The sequence below is a fragment of the Kogia breviceps genome, chromosome 2 (assembly GCF_026419965.1).
Source record: "Kogia breviceps isolate mKogBre1 chromosome 2, mKogBre1 haplotype 1, whole genome shotgun sequence".
NCBI classification, from domain to species: domain Eukaryota; kingdom Metazoa; phylum Chordata; class Mammalia; order Artiodactyla; family Physeteridae; genus Kogia; species Kogia breviceps.
This window is the reverse complement of record NC_081311.1, coordinates 114,977,128-114,993,260: the sequence shown is the minus strand read 5'-3', so window position 1 is coordinate 114,993,260 and position 16,133 is coordinate 114,977,128. Positions and strand designations below refer to the sequence as shown.

The following is a 16,133-nucleotide window of genomic DNA, read 5'->3' as shown; positions in this document are numbered from 1 at the left end:
GTTTTCTCTCCCCCAAATCTTAGTCACTTTTATCCTCATTGAATGATAAAACACTTACTTATACATGATTTTGCTAGGTACAGTACGTGAGACCTGCAAAAATATACCATTGTTTTGAGATTTATAGTTCTAAGAGAAAACTAAGAGAGACATACAAATAGTGACCTTAAAATACCAACCCAGTACAAGTAGTCAGGATGAAGAAATAATCCATTATTGTTCCGAAAAATGTTTCAGCAATTTTATCTTCATTTTTAGCACAGAATGAGAAGTACATTGATAATGGCCATTTGAATATCCTCATCCATTCATTCACTAATTTAACACTGCACATTTTTTTTTTTTTTGTGGTACGCGGGCCTCTCACTGTTGTGGCCTCTCCCGTTGCGGAGCACAGGCTCCGGACGCGCAGGCTCAGTGGCCATGGCTCACGGGCCCAGCCGCTCCGCAGCATGTGGGATCTTCCCGGACCGGGGCACGAACCCGTGACCCCTGCATTGGCAGGCGGATTCTCAACCACTGCGCCACCAGGGAAGCCCCAACACTGCACATTTTTGAGTACTCTCAAATATCATCAAGTCTCTCTGCTAGTTGCAGATAAAGGTAAACTAGAGTTCTCTTTAGAGTCTGGCAGTCTAGTGGACAAACAGACATGGATAATTAGCTTGTTGTAACACACTTTGGCTATTGCAATGGTAGAGATATGCACTGAGTACTAAGGATTTCCTAACTCACCACAGAGGTTTGGGAAAGCTTTTTGGAGGAGGTGTGGCTTGAGCTGAGTTGAACAGGATGTTAATTTAGCAAAGAGAAGACACTGATTTAAATATAAACATCAGCACAGAGTAGCGTGCATCAGGGATTATAACTGTCATTTTCCAGGAACATAAATCATGGGTCAGATAGAGGCGGGAAAAAACTGCAGAAGGGGACTCAGTGATAGCTTTCTATTGAGGAACTTGGACTTGAGCCATTCCAATGCAGTAATTTGATTAGAAATTGTTCTTAACCTTTGACTTTGGTTTGGAGGTCACCATCTCTGAGGGCACTATCCCAGTCCTACATTTTGTATTTAGCCATTGCATCTCCTATTTTACCTCTATTTTTTTAGGCCGATTGATTTTGTATACAAAAAGGGAATATTTACATTACTGAAATTGGGTAGCAGGAGTATTTAGGTTCTATTTAAATAATAAGAGAAAGATGAATTGGCAGACTGATTTACCATTCTCCAGGCATCCATAAACCATTTCTTGAAGGAGGCTAAGAGTCCTAATGTTATAGATCACATTTTATTGCATTTCGATGGAAAGAGCTTGTATTTTTGGATACAACTCATACTTTGGGAGGAAAGCAATACCTGATTTTCCTTACATGGATGTGGTCTTTACTATGAGTAATGAGAAATAAACTTATTTTCCAAGAAAATCTCATCGATTATACATGTTTACAGTTAAATGTTTTCCCTAAGCATACTTTTGGGCCTATTTGGGACACCCAAATAAATGCATTAAAAATCAAATTATTTTTTTTTAGGATTTTGAAGAAAAGTAGCATTATTCCTACACTCCAGAAACAAAAAGGAGTATACCAAATAAATTCTGTATACAGAAAGAGTTGATCATTTGCATTCAAAAGAATGCTTTTTTCTGCACAGGGATTCACTGTAAGAATGCTTTAAATATCATGTTTAGCTAAGACACTTTAAACTTGATATGACACCGGTAAACAAATATCATATACCTAACTTTACAAGAAAGTATTAATATATGCCCATTCTAGGGTCATGGAATAAAGAGAGGAGAAACTTTCAGAGGAGATCAAAGGACATTTTTTTTCTATTACTTACAATCATAGTAGTGTATTAATGCTAAGGAAGTATTGCTGGAGAGTTACAGCAAACAGCCCTCTGGATCTGGCCTATTATTGAAAGAAAGATGCCATTTGACCTAATGAAATCAGAAATTGATTAAATGCAGTTCATCTAAGGGGAAATATGGTCAGGGAGTTACTGCCAGGGTCAAGAGGAGATGGGGTGATCTAGTGCTTGAGTGCTGATAGGGTTAGATAGACTTTCAGAGTAGCTGATGCTACAAGATACATGACAATGGACACCGACAGGTCAGAGAGCGAGATCAACCCCTTAGATGGGAAGGAAGAGATTAATCAGAACATCCTTTGCTCAGCTTATAACTAAGTCCTCTTATCCAATGATTCACGGAGAACTGAATGTTTTGAAGAGACTGTAATCTATGGGTCCCAGGAAAGTCGAATTGCTGCTAACTGTCTTGGAAACACATGTCAGAACAATTGCTGTGGTCACACAGTGCCTCGGTGAAGCCCTGGAACCTTCGTGAATAATACTGTTTTGACAAAGTAATTCAGATGTCTGATTATCAAGTGTGCATCTAATCTTTACTGTTTGTTTGTTTGTTTGTTTGTTTGTATGTTTTTCTCATAATGTTTAAATCTTCCAGCTTTGGCAATGTAAATTTTCTTTTAAAACTTTTCATTTTTTTCTTCACCAAACTGGAATATTTTGAAATAAAGAACTCCCTTAACCTGTGGGAAACAATCAAGAAGAGAGCTGACACTCACCGTTCCTTAGATATTGTCTGTCTTAAATGTCAACTACGAACTGGCATCTTCTACTGGCACTTGCCATCTACCTCTACAAGGATTAAATCATGTGTTGCTGCAGCTGCTGACTTTCAACACCCCCTGAAAGGAGTTCAGGTGGAGAGCAGAAATGAGGCACTCTGTGCTCTGGGAAAAACTGGCAGAACGGGTCTTCAGATAGTTAGATATTTTCAGGAGCCAATTTTATGACCCCAATTCTTGTATCTCTTCATATCTGGAAAAGTGCTAAAATCCTTCATGGTGACCTCTGCTCCTTGTGACTAGCAGTAACCTGCATGAGACTAGCAGAAACCGTCTGTAAAAAATATGTGCTTGGTTGCATGTATTCCCCTTCACCAAAATCACATATATACTGACCTTGCCCCCTGCCTCTGTGGAGCAGTTTCTCAGAGCTACCTTGGATGCTGTCTCCCAGGCTGCAGTCCTCATTTTGCCCCAAATAAAACTCTCACATTGTGTGGTTTTTTTTAAGTCAACATAACTATAGTAAAACAAATTTATTTTTATTTTCACACTTTAGTTCAATAGTTTATTTTCCTCAGGTGGATACTGAATGAAACTGGTGCCAGGGTACCAATATAGATTTAAGTGGGAAAAAAAAGAATCAGATAATTGACCACCTTATCTGAATCTGTATCTTTCTGACAACACATTTACCCATGATATTCTATAAAACTATTATGATTTTTTTTGTGTGTGTCCAGGTAAGTGCTTTTCTGTTTCTTCAGAGCTAGATATAATTTCTTTGTGCAATTTTAATATTGTTTTCATTTTCTTGGCAGATGGCTTATTCATCTTACTATTTTCATGCATTGGCAAGATTAGGCTGTTTTATACAAAATTCTTAATAAGAAGAAACTTTAACATATTTATTTATATGACTCCAGAACAGGCCTCACAATATGTTTTGAACAATTGCTAATTACATATTTATCCAGGAAACTAATATGACTTTTCCATTGTGGATAATAATAAACATTTTAACAAATTTTCTTAATTATATAGTTACCAGAAAGGTCACAATAGTCACAAGAAAAAATATATTGGCTTTTGGAGAAAAAGTAGGAAAACAATGATTTATCAATGTTTTATACTTAAAGAGGTCTTAATATAACTCATACTCAGAAAATTTGACTTTTCTTTTAAAATTTTCAAATTACAGTTAGAAAATGTATATATTCTTTTATTGAATTGTGAACATGAGTAATGCCTAATTGTGTGTGTATGTGTGTGTATAGTCCAGTTTTTAACTGTGAAACTTTCAAACATACAGAAAACAATAGCATCATGATCACTCCTATAGATACCACCTAGATTCAACAAATGTTAACATTTGGGACAATGCCAGACTAATCTCTCATTACATACATGTCTTACAAAGAACATCTGTCCTTGCTGAGGACTCACGTCCCCACCCATGCTGCAAAAACTTCCTCTCCAGTCCTTCATTCTCTCCTTTTCTGACTATTTCTTCTGGCTTGGAGGCCTTGCATTCCCTCCTTGTCATCACTGGGGATTTTCAGGGTCCAGGAATCTCCTGGCCAAAGCCATTCTGAGAATCCTGATTGCATTGGTGGAGTTGGTGTAAGGGTGGGGGGAGGAGAAAAAGGGAAACCAGATGGAAAGCAATGCTACTGGGAAGGCAGAACTCCTAGGACAGAGGTTCAACAAACTCAGAATGAACTGTTCCCTAGAAACAACATTCAAACTGATTGCATAAGATTCAAGTGTGCTTTTGTGGCTAGTACATGGTTTCCTTACGAAAATGTGTTGAGGTCTAAGCAGCCAGTTTACAATTGGATTTTGAGAACTTAGTCTACATACAGTTGTGGATGGCCAGTATTATAATTATTTAGATTAGAACAAAAATTAACTGTCTTCTCTATCACACTTGTTTTCACTTGGCATGACCATTATTACTCTCCAGGCAAATTTTTAAACAAAAATATCACTAAAGTTTCACAAGCATTTTCGTTTTCTGCACTGTATAAATATCTCAATCCAATTTTTCCATTTTTATCTTTATTCCTGTAGCCTCGTACATACATTCTTGTTACACACATCACTAAGGAGCTGTGGAATTAGGAAATCCATATCTAAAATACTTTTAGGATTTCACCCAGTACACATTTGGTTTTTATGATGCTTTCATCAAAAGACAGTTAACAGGAAACCCATTTCCTTTTGGTTCTATTACTTTTGATTTTATTCTTCTAACGTATGTTCATTTTGGGGTGCTTATTTATAATGCTAAGTATCAATTTTGTATAAACTTATTCAAGATTTCCATACATGGATTTACAGCTTAGCAATTGATTAGCATGAGATATACTACTCCTAAAGCATAATCTAAATACAAAAATAATTTTAAAAAGTTTAAAGTACAGATGTGTGCAGCCAAGAATTTTAATGGTGTGCCTTCAGATATATCTATTAATGAAAAATAATAAATACATGAATGAGGGAATAAACTAGAGGTATGGCTAAAGCAATGGTGAAATGGCTAGATGCTGAATCCTTTCCATCAACTGGAATTTCTTAATGAACTGCTCTTCTGGGCATAAATGAATCAAGAGTATATCTTGGCTCCCTTGTGCTAGTTCCTGGTGTGCAGCTCCCAAGAATGCCCTGGCTGCCATTTTCACCTAGGGAGTCACCAGGGGAAAGACCAGCTGCTCATATTTAGATTTTTGCAGCCATAACTCCCATATCCAATTCTGGCTCCTTTCCCCTATTTTCTCTACACTCAGAGAAAGGATGTCAAGTATATATGCCTTGCTCCAGTCTTCTATCAGACACCACCCTTGGCTCATGCCCTAGTTTGGTGCCATCTGCTTGGGGACATAGAGGGTAATAATAAGAGCTCCTATTTATTGAGTGCCTGCTATGAGCTAAGTATTTACATATCTAATTTCACATTCTCACTTGATCCTGCAAGGACAGTATTAGATCCATTTTTATAGATCTAGAAAGTAAAGCTCAGAAAAGTTGAGAAAGCTCTCCAAGGTTTCTTGGATTTATATTTGAGCTTTTCCTCTTTGCCATCAGTGGAAGACACTTCTCTTTCCTCGGAAAAATATGTTAGCATTTTCTTTGACTGACTCTCCACTTTCCATAACAGCCCTCCCTGGAGAGCTGCTCTCCCACTCTCATCCCATGCTGGTGTCCTGAATTTCCCACAGTGATTTGGCCCTTACATTGAATTTTCTGGCTTCTTGTCTGTCAGACTCAACTGATATCTTAAAATATCTGATTAGTACTTAATAGTGTTGGCAGGTTAGAATCATATTTTAAAAAGGAAAGTATATTTAAGCACTTAACTTTCTGATTCACTCACTGAAAGTACATATTTTTTTCCCATGTTATACAGAGAAACTGGACAATGAAATGACCACCTGTTAGCTGCTAATGATGTTCACATGCCTTTAAAAAAGTAATTCTGGCTTTATCTGGCTACAATCTTGGCGACAAAACTCGTGGGAACATCAAGGGCACAGGAAGCCAAAGGCAGCAAACTGACAATAAAGTTTGTTCTTAGACTGCTAATAAGGAAGGAGATACTGTGACTCTCTAACTCCACATAATTATTTAATCTCAAGAGGGTGACATAAAACCGAATGCATGCTTTAAAAACCTAAGTTTGGGTGCTCAAATCTGGGACTGAGATCAGAGGGGTTTCACAGAGCCTACTTCCTACTTGAAAAATATTTTTAAAAGCATCTAATATAAAATATGCCAATCCCTATTTTAAACGCATAGCTAATTTGATATTGTGTGGGTGGGTCAATCATTATGCCTTTCAAATGAAAATGAATATGTAAATACCGAATGAACTTCATTCAAAGTATTAGATGGATATTAACTGTATCCTACAGTTGCAAAAAAATATACTAGTCCTAAAAAAGGCTTACAACTATAAATATCCACCAAAATACAGAAAAGAAGCATTTTCTAAAATTAGGGCTAGCAGTAAAGATTAAATGACCCTTTTAGTTTAACAGTGAAATCAAAGTCCAAAGGCAACATCTGGTTTTAATTCTTTTGCTAGTATGTTTTTGGGTCCCTATTTAAGTTTATTGATTTATATGGATCTAATCTTTAATGTAATATTTCCATGCAAGTTCAAGGTTGATATAAACTAAGTTTACCTTTTATTTGTTCACTTCACTATAGTGTGATGGTTAAAAGCACAGACTCTAATATCAGTTTGCTTGGGTTTGAAACTTGTCTCCATAACTTGTTTTTGTACAAGTTGCTTTAATTTTCTGTGCCTCAGTTTCCTCATCTATAAAATAGGGTTAATAATAGTACCTATGTCATTGGGTTAGTAGGAGGATTAAGTAAATCAATGTAAGACAAGCACTTAGAACAATGCCTGAATAGTAAGTACTCAGTATTTGCTAACTATCATTACTTTTTAACTGCAAAGAAAAAGGTGAATATGAGGTCATTATACAGTTAAATACATTTTGAAATGAATAGAATGAATCATATGTCTCTTTCCTTGTCTTTAGACAGGCTCGAATTTAAGCCCAAGATAGACAAATAATTGTCTTTCCCAGTTAAAAATAAATTCTAAAGAGAAGCAGCTGGTATTCTACCTGTAGAAATTTTTTTCCCCAGTATGGTCTGAAAACATTTCAAGTGACTATTGCTGAATATAAAATCCATTTACCTCAATGTTTCTCACACACACTTTTATAAATCTTAATTTTCTCCTGAGCTTTAGGCTTCAGAAATGTGCCAAGGCCTCCTCCAAACCAGCAATTATATCTGAGTTTCCAGAGCTACTGCTCATTGCCTCATGCATCCTTTCATATCCACGACAAATGTTTATGTAGTTAATATTAATTATGTACTCACAGTTGAATTCTAATTCTAAAATCTTATGTCTGATCCCATACGAAGTCAAGAGGGACGATGACCAGGAATTAAAGAGAAAACTTCAAATGAGATAACTTCAAACTGTACCATCATATGGAAAACTTTTTAAAATGGCATTGTTTATTTTCCACAAATAATTTGGCAAGCACCATACAGTCAAAGACATTAACATTGATAATTTTAAGCTCGAACTTAACACAACTGGCTAACTAAATAGGTACCTAACAGTTGCTGAAATTATGGTATGGTTCTTTGAATAATGACAGTTTTGAAAGGGCGCTCCTACTCAAAGTTGTTATGCTGTTTCTAGATTTGGGTTCCTAATAATTTAGATTTGGAAGATATAGTATCACATATAAATAGTTTCCCTCTTTCTTGTCATGTGGGTGAATGTACATATATATTTATGTATACATATGTATAATATTCTCTAATGCGCACAAATATGTGTATATACACATATGGTCATCTAGCATATTTACTCATATACATATGTAGATAAGTAGATATTCCATAATCAGCCTTTCTCTACTTACTGAGTTCTCCTTAAGTTCAAAAAGCTAGGATATAACTATACTGATCTTTGGTCAGAGGGAAATTGCAGAAAAAAATGGTGATTCAGAAGATTAAGTGTAGGTAGATAGATGATGTAAGAAAGGTATTATAATTTACAAGACTTTGGGAAATTGTTCTCTAATTCCAGAGATATCTACTTGTTCTTTTAGGAAGTTGAGACTCATGTCAACTCTGTGAGATATGCATGACACTTTTTCATAACTCCCTTTATTGAGGAATAATCAGGGTGAAAAAGGTTAAGAGATATGCTCAAGGTCACTATATAAGTTGACAGACTGGTCCTTTTCTTTTTTTTTTTTGCGGTACGCGGGCCTCTCGCTGTTGCGGCCTCTCCCTTTGCGGAGCACAGGCTCCGGACTCGCAGGCTCAGTGGCCATGGCTCACGGGCCCAGCCGCTCCGCGGCACGTGGGATCTTCCCGGACCGGGGCACGAACCCATGTCCCCTGCATCGGCAGGCGGATTCTCAACCACTGCGCCACCAGGGAAGCCCAGACTGGTCCTTTTCATTTCAAATTCATTGCTTTTAGAATATTAGAAATAGATGTGACCTTGGAGGACATCTAATCCACATTCCAAATTTCTAAATCTTTCTGGTGGTCTAAAAGTGTAGAAAGTTGCATAGTCTGTTGGTTTATGTTGAGCCAACTATGCTGGTCACTCATATATCTTTTAATGTATGGAAATCAAATAGTCAGCTCACCAAGGTTTGGAGACACTTGACATTTCCCACTCTCAAAATCAATCACCAATCTGAACGCCATGGTTATTACTCAGAGATTCAGAGGTTTGCTGTAAGCAGAGACCATGACCTTGGAACAATTATTTTTTCAAAAGGCATTACCAACAATGACGCATGCAAAGCTCCCAGACTGCCCTCCAGTGCATGAATCCCTGGCCAGAAAATGGCTACGAATCTTCCATGAGTAGTATGAGTTTGGCTCAAATCTCATTTCTATGCATTTATATTTCATAAGCACTGCATTTAAACAGAGTTAAAATGAGCAAGTAAAAAAAAAAAACTTACTTAAAGATTTCCTGTTCTCTGGTTTCTGTTCTTTAATATCACTATCATATTGACTTAGTAGTTCAGTACTGGAGGATCTCTGAATTTTAAATAATTCCAGGTTTCTTGAAGGACTACTTGGATCCTTTGGCTGGAAATGACAATTAGATGGGATAATTTTACAAGGAAGAAAAAAATGCACTGAATAGTTTTGTGATCTATTTTGCTGTTAGATTAAAGAGAAGTTTGAAATAAGTTGATTATTTTGGAATAAGGCCCCTAAGCTAAGCACAATAATAATAATAATTATACACACACACACACACACACATATATATATAACTTACTAAATGCTGTGCATACCCCAAGCACTCCATGCATTAACTCAATCATCACAGTAATCCTATGAGGTAGGTATTATTATTATTATTATCCTTATTTTCCAGACAAGGAGACTGAAGCCAAAAGAGGTAAGTAATTTGCCTAAGGCCACACAGCTAGTAAATGATAGAACCTGGATTCAAACTTTCAAACGCAGGAAGTTTTGACTCCAGAGTCCACTCTTAATGACAACAGCTATCTTTGTGTGTGTGTGTGTGTGTGTGTGTGTGTGCATGAGCACTCATGTGTGCCTGGATAAGGCAACTATATATATATATATATATATATTTTTTTTTTTTTTAAGGCAACCATATTGATGATGGGGAAAAGTCAATTTGTTATTTTATTTTTTAAAGTTTTGATCCCAAGGTAATATAATGGAAGTGTGTGATTAAATCGCAGTAAAACTACACAAAAATGTTGTAGCTTTTGTATACCTCATTAAAGCACTCAAGAATATTTTCTTCTCAAGATTTTGCAAATATTAGTGTCCTAAAATAAGATGTTTGGTCGAGAAACAATATAAAATGAGTAGTTTAAAATAATTTGACTCTTTTAAGAACATACTCTAAATGTGTGAATTTAGGGTAATTTCATTAAGTTCTAGATACGTAATTTTCATGAGAAGAACAATCTAGCTTAGCTGGAAGAACAATGAAGGATTATTGTTTACTGGTATTATAACAGTGAATATGGGTTTAAATACATTGACATTTATTTTCAAGAATATGTATTATATATTGCATAAACTGAAAATGTGAAAATTCAGTAGTTATTAAGTTCTTGTGTGCTTTTTACAGCCTTCAGTGAATGAATGTCTGTGTTATTTCAGAAAAAAAATGGATGCACTGTGTTTCTGAAAGAGAGAAATCAAATGACATTTAGTTCCACAAATCCTCTCTACTGAAAATGGTTTTTGTAGACTATTTAAACTTAAAATAACTTACTAACTCTCAATTCATAGAATCTACTTAAATGCATGTGTGCTTATGCCTAAGCAATAGATTTAAATGACTACATTCTAATTAATAAAGGTAACAGCCAAAACAGATACATACCAATCTGTCAATTGCATTTTTGATAGCGTTGAACCAATCCAATATGATGAAGTCAATATCTGACTGCAGAAGGAACTCATTTCCTGATACTGTTGTGATCTTAAAAAAAAAAAAAAAAAAAAAAAAATCGAGAGGTAAGCAAACCATATAAAATAAAATAGATCTCTTACATAAAAAAATATACTTTTTAAAATAACACACTTTATTACACTCAGATATTTTCTTGTATTCCAGTAATTGTCTTTCTGGGAACTGGGAGACTAGGATCATTTTGAACTGCCCTCTATAAACGACTTTTTCATGTCATAACAAATATATTATTGTTTTAATAATAGAACAATTAACTCAGAGTAGGCCTAAAGCTGAATTACTCCAACTCATGGAGAAAGCAAGCCAGGAAGTTCAGAATAATGCAGACAGTATCCACTTAAGTCAGAACCTCAGAAAAATGCACCCGGGTGTGTCAGAATTCATTCTGCACTTTTGGCTCTTTCCTGTTTGTCTCTTTCAAATCTAATAGTATCTCTATATTTGATTTCCTTTTATGGAGGGCACTAAAACAGATTATTTACCGAAGAGACTAATGCAGACTTTTCTAAAAGGTCATTCTAACGAATAACATTTGGCTATTTCTACTTTCCTATCATAAAGATCTATAGGAAAGTAATAAAAGACCAATTTCCCCACAAAGAGAGTACATTAGAATAAAAGTTCATTTACATATTTGAATGTCTCATGGAGAGTACTTATCAAATGAACATTCCTGTTCCAGACTCTTAGGGTTGTTAAGTAGTTGGCAATATTTAGCATGCAACTATACGTTTTTCATTGCAGGGAATCTTTTTCTCCCTGGAATTGTGAGAGAAGAATGTGACCCTATAGAAAACCGAGCAATGCTCTTGATTTCACACATAAAGGACTACTTAGACAAGAATTTGATTAGAGTGGGTGTGGACACGCTCTTCGTATTAAGCTATCAATCTGAACTGTGAAGATTTTCCCTTTGTATTGTTGACTTTTTGTTTCAACAGGAAGATGAACATTTCCCAACTACTGTCACACATCAAGCAAGGCTTCAGAGGTTTAGAGGACTGACATTTCAAAATAGTCATTCAGGAGCTAGTCACCTCTTCTCAGCCTTACTTCCTCTAAATAGGAGGTAAATGCTGAAATGTGGCACAAGTTCAGAAAATCACAAATCATGCTACAAAATGTCTCTGCAATTCTATCATTAAAGTGACAATTATTACCCCAAATAGCTCACTCTGAAGGTTTCAGTGATTCTTATGGCAACATTTAATGACAGTAATCCTGGAGTTTTAAAGCAATCTTTGATTACACAATACATATATATTCATTTGCATTGATTTTTAGAAAAAACTAGTTAGAGATGCAACATTACTCAGTGCTGCAATGCAACCATTCTTGAGTGAGTTGGATTCCAACTTTTTACAACTGTAAGAAAAGGAACTATTCAAAGTACATGCAAATTATGAGAAGTGAAAGATTAGAAAATAAGAGGAATTTAATTATCCACACAAGCATTTGACAGATTACCAGGGCCTATCACTCTTTTTTTAAGTAAAATTGCATGTAAGATTCGAGATGGCTCAAAATAGCCTCCAAATAATCCTCTGTTTTATGTATCTAGTAAAAGACAGTTAAGCTGATGTTTGCTTAATTATCTGAACACACTTACAATGTTCTTTACTTACATAAAGTTCCAAATATTTACTTTATAAAGTGTTGCCACAGAAATACTAATCTAAAAATATAAGGTCACTTCTAACTAAGGCAAGAAAACTAGTAATGTCCTTGACCTCTACCTTCATCCTAATCTGAAGGTAAATATTTTGATTAAGAATGTATTGTATAATGTTACAATTTGTTAACATACACAAAGAAAAATCAATTCGCCCAAATGCAGTGTACAACCTATTTCTCTGCCATTATAAATAAACCATTATTAAAATTATAAAAAGGAACATTTTCAAAGTACCAGAAACAAACATATTCTGAGGGTTTAGGGAAGAGCCAATATGGTTCAGTTCTCAGTCTAGTAAATTCAAACTGCGATAAAATGTAAGTACTTCAGCAGTGCATTTGCATTTTTGGTGCAGGCTACGCAATGCAAAGAGGATCTTTACTGCTAACACAACCAAGAGCAAATGTACTTTAAAAGTTTCTTTGTCCAAATATATTACTGAATTAATTGTACATAATCAGTGATTTATGAATTCATTTTGAGAAGCTGGATCAGAGAACTATGTGAATGCAATTCATTCAAAACATACTATCAGAAAGATACAGTTTACATCCTTTCCTTGGTCTTCCCACTAATCTTTCAAGTTACTAGGCAGTCTGGAGAAGTCGGCTACTGCTCTCTACAGTTTAAATGCATCCACTTCTTAATTACAGTCAGGAAGTGACTTTGTTCTGCTCCATTCCAATCACTCACAGGAAAGTAGTTTCAAAGTCTTTGGCTGGTAAAACACATTTAATTCAGGTTTCTCAATCCACTTTTTTAACATTACCTCTTTAGGTTTTCTGATAAATGGTTTGCTGCATCATACTTGCACTTTGAACAATCACATTTTCAACACTCTTAGAAAAAAAGATATCAGTAAATGTTAGCTTTGACTAAACCGTTTGATTGAATATCTCCTGATGACACTATAGAGTGATATAGAACTGATAACAGACATAAAAGATTTGATATTAAACCAGGCTAATGTATTCTTTCTGTATCATGCTTTGTCTAAGTGACAGATGCTGAAATAAGGTAGATGAAGGAAGAACTTACAGAAAAGATGGGTTTAGGCAAGAGCTGTTGGTCTCCACTTTGCTTCAAAGCCTACTTTAGACAAATGCCTCTTGAAATCCCTTATCTCCACTAAGTTGTATTTTGAGGGGATATATCCTGGCACCAAAGCTGTCTAAATGAAATTTTCTGGTGTTGTCAAGAATAGATATATTTAAATACCTGTCAGGAAATTTACCTGAAACATTTTCTCGCTAAATAATGACCATCTGAATTCTTGCTGGTAATAAGTGTATGCCTAAGAAATTATATAAGCATATCCACTGGGCAACACTCAGAATAGACACATTCCTCAAGACTCTGGTGTTAATTCTGCAATAGTTTCCCTGGGCTAGGGACATAACTAGTCTGTGTCCTTGTTAGGGCTCCTCTGAAGATGAAAGCAGGTACATCCCAGCTCCAAACTCCACTGATTAGAGACAAGGAGAGAAGAAATTTGTTTTCTAACCTTTAATTAACAAATGGAGTATAGTTATGCTAATTTAAAGCTGCTTAAAGGACTTTTAATGAGTAGGGTTTATGTTTAAGTATTGCCCTTTTCAATATTGTCAATTAAGTACTGCTCTTGTCAAAATGCATTCTGGCGGTTAGTTTTTCCCCTGTTGGATGTTCATTTAAATGAGAAATTAATATGTAGGATGGTATTTATATTATTAACATTTTCCATACTTTGGTTTACCAGAATAGAAACAAAAATTTTTCAGAACATCACTTTTTATTTTTTTTTCCTGATTGTAAGACATTAAATTTACTGTGGAGAATTTAGAAAAACTAAAGATAATGAAAAAACAAATTAAAACTATTCATAGCTCCATAGAGGAAACATTATAGACATATTACTTTAGTTATTTTTCAGTCTTTTATAAATAACAACCAAATGTATGTGATAATGATCAATGAACAACTTTACGTTATAGATACCTCATCAGTAAAACATATTTGATGGTTAAATATTGTTGGCTACTTCCATTCCAGTTGACCTCAAATGAATGTTGGGAGACTATCAAAGGTGCTAGAGTTAACAAGTGACATGTGTTCCCCTCTTTGATAGTAACAACTTTCCTACTGCAGAATAAACCCCACACATAATTTTAGTTCAGGAGAATGAAAGGATGTATTTCTCACCGAACATCCCCCTAATCATCAATAAGGACTGATTAAACATCTATTAATTGCAAGTCGCATTGTTAGAACCTAAGAATACACAACCCTCACCCTCAAGAGCTCACAATCTGTTTGGATAAATAGGACATATGAGTATAAGGATAAATAACAATAGAAAATGGCTTATACTAAGTCCAAGTGTGGTGGCACAGACAATGCTCATGTCAAGATTTCAGAGGAGGGAGTAATTACTGAAGACACATTTGTATCATGGAATTATATATAAACTATTGGTCATGATATGTTATTCTTTAAAGGGTGACTTTATCAGAACTTCAGTATATTAAGGATATGAATACTACCACTTGGTATGCAAAGTGATTTCAGCTTTAATGATCTCAAAGCACATATTAAACATTCTTCCAATGCAGCTTTCTTCCACTATCATAAAGTAATTTTGCAAATGAAGAAAATGAAGCAAATGAGGAAAATGAGAAGGCCATTCTATCCAACTGGCATCACTTTAAATGACAGAATTAAGAGATTACAAAGATTTTGATTTCTAGTTCACTAGTTCTTAGCAAACAGTTGTATACGGTCAAGGACTGTGCATATGGGTAAAGGACCATGATGATTTGGTTTCAGTTGTGAAATGTGGAATATAGATCTTAGACAAAAGTTGCTTGTTTCTTTACTGTTATGCTAAAGATAGCACAATTTTAAAAGATCAACCAATATTGTTTCTCAGATGTTTTCTTTCTTTTTTTTTCCCCTCAGAAACAGCTACTATCCTGCTATGAAAAAAAAAAAAAATCTAAAACAGAATTGGAGCACCTAAAAAACTCTTTGAGATTCTAGGAAGAACTAAAACAATCCTATGTTTGAACTAAATATCTTTCACATTTTGCTTAAGATCAAATTTTGACGATGAGCCTAAGGAGGGTTTATTCCATCTTAATAAAGTTGAAACTGTATATAGGAAATGTGTAATAAAGTATTCCAGATATCCAAAGAGCCTTGAAAAATGTTAAATCGTGTGGTTACAGTGATTCTACAAGTAAGCAGATTACCCATTTAAGAGGAATGGAATTTAATTGCTACTATATTTGGAGACACTTTGGACTTCTTGATGAAATCATTATGTTTAAATTAAATTAAGTAGATATAAAAAGTTATGTCAAAGTATAGCAAATTCATTTGAAGTGAAAATAATTTTTTTATTAATTTTGGTTGTATCTTTATTTAATTCTAATAGCATAAGAAATATATATCTTGGCCACATCATAGTGAGATGTCAAGACCTAAAATTGAAGCAATAATGCTTTGAAAAAAACCCCTCAGATTAACATTTTTTTTTTCATCTTGCATCACACTCCACATTTGATATGGACGTTGTCATGGTTATACTAACAGTTAAATTTCTTGGTCTCAAAGGTGTTTATGACCACCAAAGAAATTACATTATCAAGCTGCATGTCTGTCTCAAATTACAATCTGGTTTGAGTAACTCCTAACATTTTTCTTAACATGTCGAGCAAAGTTAACATAAAACTGAGGGTAAAATATCAGTTAGAAGTAAAAGGTCTTCAATTTGTCTTTCCAAAAATGTTACTTGTTAAAACATTTTGTGAGAAAGTATCTGCCTTGTGTTCCCAATGTTGCTAG

The 16,133-nt window shown here is 34.9% G+C and overlaps 1 protein-coding gene across 2 annotated transcripts in view; it reads right to left on the bottom strand.

The window, feature by feature from the left end:
* Window positions 1-16,133, bottom strand: part of ARHGAP15 (Rho GTPase activating protein 15) — a 613,208-nt gene that overhangs the window by 293,961 nt on the left and 303,114 nt on the right. For both annotated transcript variants that reach the window (XM_059053493.2, XM_067027507.1), the window contains exons 7-8: window positions 10,544-10,642; window positions 9,126-9,255 (exon numbers count right to left, since the gene is read on the bottom strand). In XM_059053493.2, coding sequence (XP_058909476.1) covers window positions 9,126-9,255; window positions 10,544-10,642 — 229 coding nt within the window. The remainder of the gene's footprint in view (window positions 1-9,125; window positions 9,256-10,543; window positions 10,643-16,133) is intronic.